The sequence below is a fragment of the Medicago truncatula genome, chromosome 7, assembly GCF_003473485.1.
Source record: "Medicago truncatula cultivar Jemalong A17 chromosome 7, MtrunA17r5.0-ANR, whole genome shotgun sequence".
In the NCBI taxonomy this organism is placed as follows: Eukaryota; Viridiplantae; Streptophyta; class Magnoliopsida; order Fabales; family Fabaceae; genus Medicago; species Medicago truncatula.
This window is the reverse complement of record NC_053048.1, coordinates 34,109,592-34,127,607: the sequence shown is the minus strand read 5'-3', so window position 1 is coordinate 34,127,607 and position 18,016 is coordinate 34,109,592. Positions and strand designations below refer to the sequence as shown.

General features: G+C 35.0%; 1 protein-coding gene across 1 annotated transcript; it reads left to right on the top strand.

Annotated features, from left to right (window-relative positions):
• The first annotated feature begins 11,677 nt into the window (after positions 1 to 11,677).
• Positions 11,678 to 13,698, top strand: LOC11442088 (WRKY DNA-binding transcription factor 70). Its single transcript, XM_003623586.4, has 3 exons — positions 11,678 to 12,092; positions 12,623 to 12,727; positions 12,859 to 13,698. Exons 1-3 carry the CDS (start codon positions 11,770 to 11,772, stop codon positions 13,313 to 13,315), a joined length of 885 nt encoding a protein of 294 aa, XP_003623634.1. The 5' UTR covers positions 11,678 to 11,769; the 3' UTR covers positions 13,316 to 13,698.
• Positions 13,699 to 18,016: the final 4,318 nt, after the last annotated feature.

Genomic DNA, 18,016 nt, shown 5'->3' with positions numbered 1-18,016 from the left:
AATCATCCCTGACCGTTAGATTAAAGATCAATCAGTCTAGATTTGAAGATGTACAAGGTATCACCATGGATCACACATACAGGACCGTTAGATTAAAAGAGGAGGAAAGATCTAATGATTCAGAAAGAAGGGAAAGAGGAATCAGATGGACCGGTCCGGTTCAGATGAACCAGACCGGATCACACATGCTTATAAAAGGAGTTTTGGACCGGTTTTTTCTCATTTCCTCCTTCCTCCCTCTCTCTAAAACATTTTTAGTGAGAGAAGGTCTGCAAGTGCAGCCTTCTTCTCCGGCGAGCTGGTCCGTTTCCGGCGTGGTGGCCGCCGGCCAACAGGCGGCGCCGCCGCGCCGGAGAATCAAAACACCTCCGTTCGAAAATTTTTTTACGTTTTTAAAGATCCTTTTTCCTGCTTTACATGAATCCGAACTTAGATTTTTGAAAACAAGTCCCAAAAGGAGTAGATCTGAGTTTAGATTTTTACCTCAAGTTGAATCCGTCGCGGTTCTCCTTCCTCTTGCTTGCATCCGGTTCGTTCTCCTCCTCTTGCTTGAATCCGGTTCGGTTTCCTCCTTCTTCTATACTTTGATTTCGTGATTCTTTGTGTTTGTTGGATTTCGAAAGAAAATAAATTGCTGGTGTAGGATTCACGAAAATAATGTTGTTGTTTGATGATTTTGAGTCTGGAATTTGTTACTGGAAAAATCTGTGTTCATCATGTTCATACGATGTTCATGATGAACTTTGTGAATTTTGTGTATCTGATTTGAAAAAGGGAAGAAAGAGAAAATGAAAGGTGTTTCTGATGGTGATTGGTGACTGCAGAATTCTCTGACTCATGAACAGTAATTTCGGACCCATTTCCCAATGATTGACAGTGTATTTATAGAGACAAACTAGGGTTGGCTCAGGCACAGAACTAATACCAAAAATGCCCCTGCTGAAAACTTGGAGACAAAGTTTAACAAATAAAAGATAATAATAATAATAATAATAAAATAAAAGAAAGGAGGAAAGAAAAGAGGGAAGGGTCACGTGAGTGACTCCCCTTTCTTTGTTGTTTTTTTTTTTTCTCTTTTTTTTTTCAAAGAAAAATAAAAAAAAATGACATAATAATAAACAAAACAAAAAATGAAAAGTAAAAATGACAAATAAATGAGTTTTAAATGGTAAAAGAAAACGAGTAAAAAAAATTTTAAACGGGCCAAATTTGGGGTATGACAGATGCCCCTATTTAAGTTTCTTCGTCACGAAGGTTTTAAAAGGGAAAACTTTTAAACCAAAGGGTCGAAGAGACTTAAATATAAAAAGACGCCAATTTTGGACCGTTTGAAATGCCAGATATGCAATGCTGATGACTGTGATGATATGACTGCACATGATACAAGCATGAATGTAAAGATGATGCATAAAAGACTGATTGGGGGACAATTGGATAAATATCACTGGGGAAAGAAATGATAGGTAATGCTTAAGATTGCTGTGAGATAGCTTGAAACGACTGGAGTATGAATCATAATGTTTGTTAACATTGTTTCCATTGTAAAGGTAAGGACATGGTTTAGACGATGGTGAAAGTAACGACATGCTTGGCCGACGAGTGGCGAAAGTAAAGACATGATTTGCAGACGAGTGGCGAAAGTAAAAACTGGATTTGCGGACGAGTGGCGAAAGTAAAGACATGATTTGCCGACGAGTGGCGAAAGTAAAGACATGATTTGATTGCCGACGAGTGGCGAAAGTAAAGACATGATTGGCCGACGAGTGGCGAAAGTAAAGACATGATTGGCCGACGTGTGGCGAAAGTAAAGACATGATTGCCGACGAGTGGCGAAAGTAAAGACATGACTGCCGACGAGTGGCGAAAGTAAAGAAATGATTTGCCGACGTGTGGCGAAAGTAAAGACATGATTTGCCGACGAGTGGCGAAAGTAAAGACATGATTTGCCGACGAGTGGCGAAAGTAAAGACATGATTTGCCGACGAGTGGCGAAAGTAAAGACATGATTTGATTGCCGACGAGTGGCGAAAGTAAAGACATGATTGGCCGACGAGTGGCGAAAGTAAAGACATGATTGGCCGACGTGTGGCGAAAGTAAAGACATGATTGCCGACGAGTGGCGAAAGTAAAGACATGACTGCCGACGAGTGGCGAAAGTAAAGAAATGATTTGCCGACGTGTGGCGAAAGTAAAGACATGATTTGCCGACGAGTGGCGAAAGTAAAGACATGATTTGCCGACGAGTGGCGAAAGTAAAGACATGATTTGCCGACGAGTGGCGAAAGTAAAGACATGATTTGATTGCCGACGAGTGGCGAAAGTAAAGACATGATTTGATTGCCGACGAGTGGCGAAAGTAAAGACATGATTTGCCGACGAGTGGCGAAAGTAAAGACATGATTTGATTGCCGACGTGTGGCGAAAGTAAAGACATGATTTGCCGACGAGTGGCGAAAGTAAAGACATGATGGACCGACAGGGTTTGCTAACATTGTGGGATAGCAAACACACGGTAAAAGATAAAGGCAAGACGGACCATTAGCATTTGCTAAAAGCAAAGCCTCCGGTGAAAGTAAAGACAAGACGGACCGACAGGGTTTGCTAACATTGTGGGATAGCAAACACACGGTAAAAATAAAGGCAAGACAGACCAACAGGGTTTGCTAACATTGGGGGATAGCAAACACATGGTAAAAGATAAAGGCAAGACGGACCATTAGCATTTGCTAAAAGCAAAGCCTCCGGTGAAAGTAAAGACAAGACGGACCGACAGGGTTTGCTAACATTGTGGGATAGCAAACACACGGTAAAAATAAAGGCAGGACGGACCATTAGCATTTGCTAAAAGCAAAGCCTCCGGTGAAAGTAAAGACAATGTAGAGCTTGGTATCAATGAGGAGTAACTTGATAAGGGTAAAGCTTAGGGGAAAAAGAATTTGTATGAAGCTAAAGGGGAATTGTATGTATGTATAGACTGATTACTGGTGAGACCTGCCACTTTGAAACATGATTGGTTTTATAACATACCTGAGTTTAGACACGTTTTGAGGATAACGAAGCAAAATATTGGGTAAAAATGCAACTATGTATGGATGATATTTATATGCGTGCTTTGTATGCATGAATGAATGAATATGTATGAGACTCATATGACGGTATAATGGTAAGATTGTTGAGACAGGACTAGGCAGGTCTACAAGGAGAATAGCCCCGCATCACTGTACGAACACTCAAAGCCTTCACTGGGGATAAAGTCACGGGAGATGGATCAACCAATGTTGGGGTACCGCCCCTTAAACATACTGCTGGGGTAAGTCCTCATGATCAAAAACTGGGGTAGAAGTCGCCATTTATCGGGATGAAACCCATCAATCAACCATTCTGGCAGGGGTCGCCATCAATCAAATCACATGCAGAAGTTGCCATCAATCAAACCACAGGCAGAAGTTGCAATTTTTCGGGATAAAGCCCATCAATTAATAAATCTGGCAGAGGTCGCCATTCTGTAAGCCAACACAAAGTGCATTCTTCCATTTGGCCAACTTGAACTGTGATGCCTCTGTCTTTTTTCATTTCTTTGTATATTTTTTTTTTGAATCCCTAACTTTTGCCTGGACCGCCCTTTCGGGTCTTCAATCCATCGGGAATATATTCTTTTTGTTTGTATGCCCCTAATTTTTGCCTGGACCGCCCTTTCGGGTTTTCAGTCCATCGGGACGCTCATTTTTGGCTTAAACCGCCCTTTCGGGTTTTCGACTTAGCGAGCTTTTTTTTTTTTTTTTTTTTTTTTTTTTTGTACCCTTTTTTTTTTACAGAGGTCATCTCACAGCTTTTAGTCATGCCAACCTTGCAGAGTTTAACTGTCCTTGAGACGGATGTTGATGTATGTTTCACCTGCTCATAAGTTCAAAGAAGATGTACCTGTTGTTTATGCTTTTCAGAAGGCACGATAAAAGTTTTTTTTTTTTTTTTTTTTTTTTAAAGATTTTTTTTTTGCTTTAGGTATTAACATCAAAAATAGAAGAAAAGTTTGCAAACAGAATAAATGAGAATTTCAAATAAATGGGCACAAGCTCAAGTTAATGTAAATGGAGTGGTGGCCTGCCAAAGGCGTGGTTCCACGGATTTTAAAAGTTTGGAAAATGGTAATTAAATGGAAAGGGTACATTGAACACAATAACCACTGTTTCCTCTACCAACTTTGAATTTCACTGTTCTGAGTCTTTGATTTGCAGACGCTTCAGATCGGAAACCCTTTAACAGCTAAGATGCCCCAGATGAATGATATCTGATTTGATGCAATTACCTTGCCATGAGTCGAAGGTCTTTTGACGGCTGAAATGCCCCAGATGAATCATATCTGATTTGATGTAGTTACCTTGCCATGAGTCGGAGGTCTTTTGACGGCTGAAATGCCCTAGATGAGTCATGTCCGACCAGATGCAGTTACCTTACCATGAGTCGGAAGTCTTTTGACGGCTGAAATGCCCTAGATGAGTCATGTCCGACCAGATGCAGTTACTTTGTCATGATCCTTAACTTTTGCATAGATCGCCCTTGCGGGTATCAACCTATCAGGATAATCATCATTTTTTCATTTTTTTTTTTATATATGTCTCTAACTTTTGCATGGACCGCCCTTTTGGGTTTTCAGTCCATCGAGACGCTCTTTTTTTTTTTGCCTAAGCCGCCTTTTCAGGTTTGCGACTTATCGAGCTTTTTCATTTTAACAAAGTATTTCTTGACTGCATCGGTATTCACAGGACATACAAGTTTACCCTCATTCTTTGTATTAGGCATTCATTGCCCCTGGAACTTGGTTAAATCAGATAGTATAACTTTTGAGCACAAGGCCACTCTCTTGACATTCATGGGGACGAGCCTTCTCTTGTTGAAAACTTGCTTCATGCTTTTGATACAACTGTCCACGCCATATGGCAGTAACACTTTTAAATTCAATCAAGCTTAGCTTTCATTGGAACTCCCGTTGACGGGACTTTGACCTCCATGTGAGGCACTGCGTTTATGTTTTATACAGAGGGATGGAGGGTGGGTTGCCCATGTTGAAGTGTGCACTTGAAGTATAATATCCTTGCAAGACAAATGGTAGCATCTCGTGCCAGTCTTTGTACATGAAAGTCCTCTTTTGGACAATCTTTCTTGATATTTGCTGCTTCTATGGCCAAGATGCCCCAGTAGGAGAGAAATCTTAGTGGAAGTTTCTTCATCATCCTCTTCTTCAGCCTCATACACAAGGAACTCAAAGTCGAGCGAGAGTACAAGGTTTAAGTGTTCAACGGGTTTATTAATGCATGATTTGATTATTGATATAAATATTATGATTATGCAGATATGTGGAAATGATTAAAGAAAAAGAATTTTTTTGATTTTTTGTATTACCATTTTTCCAGAAAAAGCACAAAATAAAAGAAGGTCGGGACCAAGACGGCCTTTTCATTAATGATGAAAATAGATACAGCAAAAAGCCCTAAACAAGTTCACTTCCGTCTCGGGTGGGACGAAAGGATTTTTTTTATATTTTAAAAAAAACATAAAGCCACAAACAAACATATTAATTGAACAAAAGAGTAGTAGAAATAAACATTAGCAAAGGCCCAATTGTAGCTAAACACTCCACATGTCAACACAAGGTCCAAAAATCCGATAGCAGGTTAACTTGCACATTCAGATCCAAACTCTTCGAAAGGTATGAGATCGTCTTCGATCAGTTTCTGGACTTCAATCTTTAAAGAAAAACAGCGCTCAACATCATGACCTTGTGCCCCTTGATGGAAAACACAAAAGAGATCAGGTCTCCATCGAGCCGGCAATTTCTTCGGTATTGGAGGAGGTGGCCTAGTCTGGACAAGGTTCCTCTCAAGCAAATAGGGAAACAACTCCCCATATTTCATTGGAATCGGATCAAATTTAATTCTTGGAGCCTGTTGTCGAGGCTGTTGTTGATATTGCTGAAACTGGGGCTGATAACCCGGATTGCGGACAACATTCATGATGGGCAAAATAGTGGTAACAAAGTGAGAATCCGGATACTGTTGTTGACTTGGTCGAAACTGGGGTTGATAACCCGGATCTTGAACAACATTGGTGATGGGTCTAACAGCGGCAACAGAGTGAGGAGCCAGATGTTGTTGTTGAAGTAGCACTTTTATATCTTGGTCATCGAAGGACCAGACGTTATTTTCAATCAACTTCTGAACTTCTTCTTTCAAAGGGTAGCACTGCTCAGTGTCATGACCTGGTGCCCCTTGATGGAATACACAGTTGAGGTCAGGGCGATACCAAGGTGGCAGCGAATTCGGCACCCGAGGAAGTGGTAGGGTTTGAACAAGGTTCTTCTTAAGCAAAATGGGAAGCAAATCCGCATATTTCATAGGAATCGGGTCACACTGAGATGCTTTTTGGACCTGATTTTGCGGAATGAACTTCTGAGGAACCTGATTCTGAGGGATAGACTGCCGAGGAGCCTGTTGTCGAGGCTTTTGAGGGCACATTGGCTGATATGGTGATTGAGGCCTTTGTTGGACAAGCGGTGGATCGTTTGTAGCCATCAATGAGGATACTAGGCTAGCTAACTTCTCTACCTCAGCCCGAAGTGTTGTTACCTCTCCACGAAGCTCCTGGACTTCTTGCTCAAGCTGATCCATGTTTCCTGTTTGCACGAGTGTCTGCATATGCGAGCCGAACTTGGATGACGACATCTGACCCCTTTACTGTTGGATTGACCTCTTGTAGGTAAAAACAAAATATGAGACATGGACTAGAAACTATGAATGCAAAGTGATGGATGATATGTAAACACAGTAGAGGAACATGGTTTCATTTGAAAATTTTAAAGATATTGCAATAGGTTCCTTTTTCAAAAGGTAAGAACGAAACCAAGGAAAGAGTTCTTAACAAAAGTTAAAGCTTAGTTAAGATTTTGAAGCTGTATCTCTTGGTGTTCATTCTTACAAGGTCCATATCCGTGATGTTTACAAAAATTTATCTAAGTCCTTCAATTTTTGATGGAAAAAGTTATTCATGAATGAATGCATGTATGCATGGTTATGTTAAAGTACATATACATAGAATACATGGTGAGGTTAAGTCCCACAATGTTGGAGCCAAGGGTAACAACGCCATTTGGTAAGGACTATGGTTTAAATTGCACTTGTAACAACGGTTCTACCGAGGTTCCCAAAGTCATTGACCACTTCCGAATATTATCGGATACCGAGAAAACACCCGGTCCAACAACGTTCGTAGGAAAGTCTCCTTTGAGTGTAGTATCGCGTGTCGACTAATTCCGAGAAAACACTCGGTTAGCCACTGCACTACATCCTAAAAGGCCAAGATGGGTTAAGGGTTACTAAAAGGTTCTTAGCCTCATTGGAAACTTAAGAGTAATAAAGTCTAAAACGTGAAAACACACGTCGACATATATTACTTCAAGCTCCTTTGCTAAGTGTGGTTATCTCACGTGTGACAAGACACGAGTATACTCTCGGTATGCCACTATGAGTCTACCACTCCTATCTTATATTTCCCTCAAGCTCGGGTGTGGAGCTTTATCTCACCACTCACGTGAAAGCAATAGCATTTAGGCATGTATTTACAAGGCATAAGAAATAATAAAGCACAAGTAAAAAAACAAGTAAGGTGGGTTTAACCCGCGTAAGACTAAGTCCCCAGTGAAGTCGCCATTCTGTGCTCCCCGATTTTCGGATATCAAACCATTTACTTGATTTGAATCGTCAATCTTTGAACTCTCAATTTTTATTCATGGGAAGGGAAAAAATGAGTAAAAACCCTTATCGAGACTTTGGATTCGGGGGTTGGTTTCGAATAGGGAAGGTGTTAAGCACCCTAAACGACTTCGGTACTCCGAAGGAACCGCTTACCTAGATTATCTTGTGCTAAATTCATTTTGCTTACTCGAAAAATTATTACCTAAAAAATCTAAGTAAAAGAATGGAGAGAGAAGAATTATGTTTTTGGTTATTTTTATTTGATTTGGAAGGACAAGTCCTCTGCCTACGTACCCTTTTTGGGAAAGGGATCAAAACCGACGTAGTTCCACTCAAAAATTTCTTTAGTGGGTTAGGTTGATTTTAAGATTTTTCGAAATGGGTTTTAAGAAGAGAAAGAGGCCTCAAGGCATGAGATAAAAGAAATGAGTGAGGTTAATTGATTTTAAATTTTGAAAATGATTGAAGTTGAATTAAAATTGATTGAGAGTTTGATTAAGAAAAATAAAGGAAAAATGTTATTAAGAAAATGATTTTTGAAGTTTTGCATATTTGACTTTTTGAGAAAATGATTTTTTCTAAACTAACGGTGAAAACTAACGTAACGTCGTAAAAACTAACGGAAAGCGGTAAATAAAACGTGGTAGTGTCGGTGCATGTGTCGGTGCTTGTGTTACCTACATTATTACATCAATTCCTAAATACGACCCTAAGGCCTTTATGCCAAAATAAAAATGCAAGAAATAAAATTACACCAATTTCCTATTTATACACACTAAGTCAATGACAAAATAAAATAATGGGAAAATTAAATGTGCATGCTATGATTCAAGACAAAAAAAATAAATAAATAAATAGTTAGTAATCACAAGAAATATTATGATGAATGAGACATAAGAAATAAAAAAGCAAGGAATAAAGACAAGCAACAATTAAGATCATCATATAAGAAATAAATAGAAAATTTTAAAAGAAAACAAATGGGATGGGTTTTAAAAAAAATTAGAGAAAATTAAGATAATAAGAACAATATTTTTGGAATTTTTAAAAGCATTAAAATGTCAAAAAAAAGTGCAAAAAGAATTAAAAAATGATAAAGAACAATTAATTAAAAAAAAACAAAATTGGCTCAGCAGGATCTAATCTGGACCGTTGGATGAATCCAGAGGTCCAGATCTGAATCCCAAGATCTCCTCACAGCCATAGGATCTAAGATCCAACGGTTAAACAAACAGAACACGGAAGACTGTAAACAAAGAACACGCGTGTGATCTAAACAGAATCATCCCTGACCGTTAGATTAAAGATCAATCAGTCTAGATCTGAAGATGTACAAGGTATCACCATGGATCACACATACAGGACCGTTAGATTAAAAGAGGAGGAAAGATCTAATGATTCAGAAAGAAGGGAAAGAGGAATCAGATGGACCGGTCCGGTTCAGATGAACCAGACCGGATCACACATGCTTATAAAAGGAGTTTTGGACCGGTTTTTTCTCATTTCCTCCTTCCTCCCTCTCTCTAAAACATTTTTAGTGAGAGAAGGTCTGCAAGTGCAGCCTTCTTCTCCGGCGAGCTGGTCCGTTTCCGGCGTGGTGGCCGCCGGCCAACAGGCGGCGCCGCCGCGCCGGAGAATCAAAACACCTCCGTTCGAAATTTTTTTTACGTTTTTAAAGATCCTTTTTCCTGCTTTACATGAATCCGAACTTAGATTTTTGAAAACAAGTCCCAAAAGGAGTAGATCTGAGTTTAGATTTTTACCTCAAGTTGAATCCGTCGCGGTTCTCCTTCCTCTTGCTTGCATCCGGTTCGTTCTCCTCCTCTTGCTTGAATCCGGTTCGGTTTCCTCCTTCTTCTATACTTTGATTTCGTGATTCTTTGTGTTTGTTGGATTTCGAAAGAAAATAAATTGCTGGTGTAGGATTCACGAAAATAATGTTGTTGTTTGATGATTTTGAGTCTGGAATTTGTTACTGGAAAAATCTGTGTTCATCATGTTCATACGATGTTCATGATGAACTTTGTGAATTTTGTGTATCTGATTTGAAAAAGGGAAGAAAGAGAAAATGAAAGGTGTTTCTGATGGTGATTGGTGACTGCAGAATTCTCTGACTCATGAACAGTAATTTCGGACCCATTTCCCAATGATTGACAGTGTATTTATAGAGACAAACTAGGGTTGGCTCAGGCACAGAACTAATACCAAAAATGCCCCTGCTGAAAACTTGGAGACAAAGTTTAACAAATAAAAGATAATAATAATAATAATAATAAAATAAAAGAAAGGAGGAAAGAAAAGAGGGAAGGGTCACGTGAGTGACTCCCCTTTCTTTGTTGTTTTTTTTTTTTCTCTTTTTTTTTTCAAAGAAAAAATAAAAAAAAATGACATAATAATAAACAAAACAAAAAATGAAAAGTAAAAATGACAAATAAATGAGTTTTAAATGGTAAAAGAAAACGAGTAAAAAAAATTTTAAACGGGCCAAATTTGGGGTATGACAATCATTTAGCTAGACTTTATTTACCTTTATACCAAATTATAAATTACTATGACCCATTCATTAGATGGGTGAATTGGTTTGAAGGGACAACATAAGAATTAAAATGTTAAGAATGTTATAACTGCGTTTTTTATTTTTATTATTTTGGTCAAATAGTTCATGGATTAGAAATTCATCATTAAAGTGAATAAGTGATGAATTCAAGGTTCAAATCTCAACCTCTCATGGGAATAACTTCTTTAACATAGTTCATTAAGTATAAACATTTGATTTAATATTTTTAAATATTAAAATTTAGTGTGAATGAATGATGTCCCAATCGAAGATATGAAATACCTCAGAGTTTAAAGAGTACCTACAAAATATTTTGCCTTGGCCCCCCAAGGCAAAATAAAAATAAAAAATTTGACACGTGGCACCTCACTTAGGGTGCCACGTCAACGTTGACCGAGTCAACACTGTACTGGGGGTTCAAAACTGTCAAAGAATCAAAACATAGGCGGCTGCTTTGTATTTAAATTAGTTAGGGGTCCATAACCGCAACTTTTGGAAAGATAGGGGTCCAAAAGTGCAATTAAGCCTTTTATTTAAGTGTGGGGTGGGTATTAAATTTAATTTTTCGTTAGAGGCCCGTAGCATTTGAAGGCCGGGCCTGGTTGAGCACCTTACACACCCTCAAGGTCGGGCCTGATTCTCGTGAGCTTAGCTCAGTTGGTAGAGAAAATACATAATATAGGTTCGAGGTTCAAATTCCGATAAAAAAAAATGTAGTGGCCCGAGCCTATATGTGAAAATAAATTTGTATAGTCTATTTTAAAACATATGCGAATCTTTTTTTAATTTTAATTTCTTCTGGTATACCTATTTTGTTGTTTTAAATTTATAACAACATTGAATAGATGCCCCATTTTGAACCTTATCCAAGCTTATGTATTGTAGGGCACCCAACTTTGCAAACGACCCTCTTCTTGTCCGTACCTCAAGGTTTCTTCTATATTCGCAAAAAATCCAATTTCAGGGGTAAAATATTCCAGGGGCAAAATAGACGTTTTCATTTCCACACCAGCCAAAAACATTGGCGACTGTTACTCGCCTGGTAACCAATCAAAACACGCCACCTGTTCATGACGTATCACACTACTTTTTGATGACGTCACCACTTCTCCGTAAGCATTTGTTACCCACGCGCTATCCTCCATTCAATGTTTCACGCGAGGATCCAAAGCCATACACGTTTCATATAATACATCCTAAACCGTTGTGTATATCACGCTTTCATGTCGCGCGTTTGAAGCTAAGTTTCTTGTTAAAATGGGTTGGAAATTTCATGCCAAGGTTCCTCCAAACTTCTATGCATGTGCAAAGGCATATTACACATCCACACTACACTCACCTCTCTATATATATATATATTATATAAGAGCTCAGTGTTTATGTGTATTCTTTGAGATAGAGAAAAAAAAATCTAGTGTGACAAAGTAAACCAATATCTAGCTTCCCAAGATTTCAATACCAAAAATGAAAAATGAAAATCTAGCTCATGGTAGTGGTCGTGGAAAAGTAATTGATGAATTACGAAGAGGGCGTGAACTTGCAAACCAACTAAAAAATATTCTGAATGAAAGTGGTGATTTTGATGATATTAATGGATCAACAACACCATTTGCTGAAGATCTTTTAAAGGAAGTGCTTACAACCTTTACTAATTCCCTATTGTTCTTGAACAATAATCCTACTTCAGAAGGCTCTGATATGCAACTCACCAAATCTGAGGATTCTTTAGAGAGTAATTGCAAGAGTACTTCCATTGTTAAGGAACGTAGAGGCTGTTACAAAAGAAGGTATTTTAACCTATGGTTTTTCAAACACACTATTCATGGATCTCTCCCAACATATCTAGCTATATACATAGTTTTAATATATATAGTGTTTTTCTTTCTTTTTTTCTCTTCGGAAAGTATTTTATTTTAGCTGATTTTTTAATTTTATTTTTCTTCTCTTATTTCTTGAGTTATATAATTTCAATTTTATTTGAACTTTTAGATGAGGTAATGTGTAGTTTGTTCTTTAGCATGATTAGCGATTATAATTTCTAATTAATAGTACTTATTATTGGTTGTCCTTTACATATATGAGTAATATTGGACACTATCAATTATTGTTCATCATCATTGTCATCATATCCACTACATGTGATGAAAGGACTAGGTTGTAATTATGCCCTCTCATTTTTATTTATTTTGTTGTTTCCTCTAGTTATTATGGTTTTGGCTGACACAGTAAAATTATTTGATTGTTTCATAGTCCTACTTGGTTTTGAGTTTTTTTGGTACAATTAGAAAACTTATCCAATTATGTAATTATTTTTCAGAAAAGTTTCACAAACATGGGAGAAGGAGTCTGATCGTCCTGTGGAAGATGGTCATCAATGGAGAAAGTATGGGCAAAAAAAGATCTTGCACACCGATTTTCCAAGGTATATATATTTTTACGAGTTTAATTAAGCACAAACTTCACTATTTGAACAAATTATCATGTTAATTATTGATTTTCAAATTAATTAATTTTCACTATGGGAATATATATTTATTTATATATGCTTTGCAGGAACTATTACAGGTGCACTCACAAACATGATCAAGGTTGCAAAGCAACAAAACAAGTGCAACAAATTCAAGAGGATCCACCTCTTTACAAAACAACCTACTATGCCCATCATACTTGTAGAATCTTGCAAAGCTCTGAGATCATAATGGATTCTCCTTGTGACCAGTCTTCCATGTTCCTTAGCTTTGACAACTCTTTCCCAACACCAGCCAAACAAGATTGCCCTTTTCTCTCATCTTCTTATCCATCAACATCATCATCATCAGTGAAAAGGGAGGATTGCAAGGAAGAGATTGTTCATCCTCCTCCTTCTTCAAATGATTACCTCTCTGGACTAACTTTTGATGATCCAGAAAAGGATGTCACACTATCATCAACACTTGATTCTCATGATCATTTAGGTGTCAACATTCCTGATATCATGTATGATGATGTCCTTAATTGGCCTCTTTCTTGAAATATGTCAATGAATTATCCTTTGTTTAAGTTTTTGAGTGTGTTTTTCTAATATGAATTTTAGTCTAGAAAAAGTAATGTAAATTTGTGCAACACTATGTAACAATGGACTTGGATTTGAACATGATGGATGAAGAACACATGATTGAGAGAAGAGACCACACTAAAGATGGTTAGACAAATTTCTCGACAGATATTAATCATCGACAAAGTCGGTCAATATCATCATGGTTAAAAAAAAACTTGTGCAAGATGCAGTACGACGAGAGGTTATATATATATGGTGGTAGCTAGCTTTGGCTCCGTATTATGTAAAATATGTTTTGTACTTATCCATTTTAAGTGAACGAGAATTAATGAAAATGTGACATAATTTATCAATAACAAAAAATGTGTCATATATAGTGATTTTGCTTGTGTTTGTGATGGAAAAATAATGTCTTCTTTAAGATAAAAGCAAAGTGTAGTTGCGAATAATAAAAGCAACGTGCAGAGTGATTATGTGGTATTATACTTGTACCATATGAGAACAACATGAGTCACTGTATGAGATAAGGTTATAAGTGTATAGGTTCAGTGTTTCATTGCATGAAATAACAAGGGTGTCTGTATTAATGTGGTGAGGTTTTCAGGTTTTGTTGTTTTGGGGTGAGTGGGAATGTGGGGTTTAGTCCAATAAGCAAAAAGTTGATGGAGATAGTTAATTTGTGAATGTTGTGAGATATATCCTATTTACAGCATTCAAAATACAATGGCCACACACTCCTGATCCTCATGAATAATGATTACTTACCTTTATATATAAAGAGAGAAAATAAAGCATCTCTATTTAACTTTTTGGGTTGTCAATGTTTGAAAGTGTTATTTGAGTCGATACATTGAAATGAGGTATCATCTTTTCAGCATAAATGTCTGTTTCTTATATAAAAAAAAAGGTAAATTAAGTTTTTGATCCATAGCAATTTTATTTTTAATCTTTATAAAAATAAATCACACTTTTTAATTTCTACAAAATTTTCCGTTAGTGTTTTTAGTTCCTTTTAAATTAAATGTTGTTTAATTATACTTAAACTTCTAAATTTTTGAAAGATTTTTTACTGACATGTTCATAACATCGTTAGACACTCTTTTATAAAATCTTTTAATTTTTTATCATGTAATGAATTAAATATAAATTTTTCTAAAAGCCAAATTTTCAAGATTATATTAATGAAAATTTGGACCTAATAATAAAATTTTGAGCTACTTTTTTGCTGAGGAACTTTGTATAACGTTCTAAATAAGTATGTAAAAAATATGTTGAAAATTTAAAAGTTTAAGCACAATTAAACAAATTTTAATTTTACAAGGACTAAAAGTATGTGTTTCTCCCTCTTAAATTAAAATTTGTTTAATTGTACTTAAACTTTTATATTTTTAAATAATTTTTAACAGACATGTTAAGAACATTATAATAATCTCTTTCATAAAAAATTAAAATTTTTTAACATGTGATGAATTAAATATAATTTTTTTTAAACGCCAAAAATTCAAAATAAACCTAACGAAAATTTGGACTTAAAAATAAAATTTTAAGCTAACTTATTGCGGATGAACGTTTTATAATATTTTAAACAGGTATGTAAAAAATCATTAAAAAATTTAAAATTTTAAGCATAATTAAACAACATTTAATTTAACAGAGACTAAAAACACTAACGGAAAATTTTGTAAAAACTAAAAAGTGTGATTTATTTTTATAGAGACTAAAAACAAAACTACGAATATTTACGGGGACCAAAAACTTAATTAACCCTATAAAAAAATGATACTCTGAATTTTTTATAAAAAAATAGTTGTGTTCTATAACCAGACACTAGCATAATAGCATTGTGCTATTGTGTTTGTGTCAACCTCGGATTTTACTACTAACTAAAAAAATCTTTAGATAGTTATAAAAATTAGAGATTTTACCATCAAATTTGTGATCTCTAACATTTAGCTCCAAGAGAGGAATTTGGACTTTTTTAATATATTTTTCAAGTAAACCTTACGTTATATCAATATTAAATAGAATGTTATGTTAGTATACATTGATAATATATCAATTTAATTAGAAGATAATGCAATTTGATGATTTTTTATGGATATCAACTTACTTTATATTACTGAAAAATAATAAAAAGAACGACATATCTAAGACCCTGATCTAAAAAGTGCAAGCTATTAAACTTCAATTAACAAACTACAAAAACATCTATACAGATACATATTCATAAAGTTGTGTTAAAAAAATTACATGCATATTATTGTTGAGCTACCAGGATATGATGCCAACTCTTCTAAATTGCGTTTTTCCATTTTAATTTATAGGAACTTTACAGTAAATTCGCCATAATGAAATTCTTGCCACCAATCAATATTATGGCCTCTATGTTGTAAATTAACCAACTCTTTTGTTTTACTTATTTTTCTCCCTCTTGAACATATGGATATATAAAAGGCAAATTTTATGGTACATCCAATATTTTGAGTATATCGATACACCAAACATTAAATTGATTGTTTTTTGAAGAAAAAATAATTATTTTCTATCATTGACAACTATAATAATTAAATCTTATTTACCAAAAGCGTCGATGAAATAAAATTTAATTTTTTTTTTGAATTTTTATTGCTCATAATGAAGAATATTGATTATTTTTTATGAGAAAATGTTAAAAATTTAATATAATTTATATAAACAATGAAATGATGTTTTTTTTTCTCATGAGATGGTGTTTTTTAAAATATAAATAATGACAAATAACAACTTATTTCATAAAATTATCATTAATTTATAAATTTATAAATCAGAGTATCGGTAGACCTCAATTTATGAGGTGTACCATATAAACTCCCTGTATAGAATGCAGCTTCTCTTCAAACCTACTAAATAAATAAACGCTGTTTCTCATATGGTCATGGCGCGTATCGTGTATATCTACCCTCATATTCAATATTAAAGAGAAAGAAAGAGGAAAAACATCATCATATCATATAATAAAGAGGGAGAGAAAAAATGAAAGTCCAGTCATTGTCATGAAATCATGCAAATTACTTACTACAAACTTTTATTGCTTAGAAAATGTGGTCATACTCATACCGTTGAATTGGGGGACGTGGATAACGTGTGATATGGGAGATTTAAATGAGAATTTCTACGGTACACTCACAAATTTGAGTGTACCGATTCTCTTATTTCACAAAATTTATAAATTAACAATCATTTTCATGGTTTTTGTTTACTGACCTCTTGTACATATTTTTTTTCTTTTTTTAATAATATTATGAGTGGGTAAAAGATGATAGATGTTTTTTTAGGGCGAGAACATAATTGAGATGTCTTCTTTCAAAACAAAAAAAAAAAACATAATTGAGATGTCTAAGTTTCTCCTTGATGTTTAACGTCATCTTAATTCAGAATAAACAATTAAATACTCGTAATAGACTTATCAAATTTAACTAGTTGATTTGTTTAAAATATTTTTTTACTTTTTATTTACGATTAAATATTTTTCTGCTTAAACCTTATTTCTCATTAGTGGCTAGCTAAGTAGAGAATTCAAGGTTCGAACACCGGTCTCTGCATACTGCAATATCCGTACAAATTGAGTTATATTCATGATGTATGGTAATGCTAATGATAAATGCATGTGAGTGTTCCAGTCTTGTTGTTTACCAAAAACACTGATAAACAATAAGTTCATTATGATAACTTGTCTATGGGTGTCATGTTGTTGATGATTGTGTTATATCGCTTTATCATGTGAGTTACAATGTGATTTTGATATGGTCTAATAGTATTAACTCAAGTCATAGTATGAACTGAATATCGTTTGGTGGAGATATTAATGATAAATGTCTTTCTGTTCATATTGAGAGCATATCGGAGGGTTTGTATCATCAGAGAAGACAATCAAATTGAGATTTTAGAGGGGATGTCAATAGAAAAATCTTACATGAAAGATGGGGAACTGCTGGAACATTCCCATCGTGAGAGGGACCTACACATAGTTATAAACAATATTATCTATAAACAATGCTATATCTTTAGAAAAATAACATCAAGAATTCTTAAAGAATAAAGAACAGTCAATCACAATGCATTATTTGCCACAATTCAAGGAGTTGTGGTTGAAAAATAGGAAGTGAACAAATAAATCATGCAATTAAAACTTGCCAACTGTGTCTTGAAAAATTGTTGATGCTATTTTCACTTTCAACAATACCCTTAAATAAATATGTCTATAAAAATGTTATTTTTATTGATGTCATTCAAAAAGATATGAATTTATATTATATTTGTTTTTTTTTTTTTGACAAATTTATATTATATTGTTAGTATCTTTGAAAAAGATAAGTATAGTTTGTTATAATATGAAAGTGCAAAATATCTATTATCTATACATATAATTTTAATCAAAATCTAAATAATTTTAATCAAAAGATCATAAAAACTATTTTTAGTAATTTATACGCATTAGCGCGATAAAATGAAAGAAATTCTCATATCTGCTTATATATAATCATATTTTGAATTTTATAATCTGAATCATGCTCGGATCTATAATCCAAGCAATTGGTATTTTGAAAAGAAAAAAATAGGGTGCGCAATAAAAACATAGGGTGAAAAAAATAACAGCATATTTGTTTTTTTTTTTCCTATCAGCAAAGCATCTGC

Excerpts from the sequence above, each read along its gene's own strand:
- LOC11442088 (XM_003623586.4), top strand. The coding sequence starts at position 11,770 with ATGAAAAATGAAAATCTAGCTCATGGTAGTGGTCGTGGAAAAGTAATT. Across the intron at positions 12,093-12,622 it reads AGAGGCTGTTACAAAAGAAG|AAAAGTTTCACAAACATGGG; the intron begins GTATTTTAACCT and ends ATTATTTTTCAG. Across the intron at positions 12,728-12,858 it reads TTGCACACCGATTTTCCAAG|GAACTATTACAGGTGCACTC; the intron begins GTATATATATTT and ends TATGCTTTGCAG.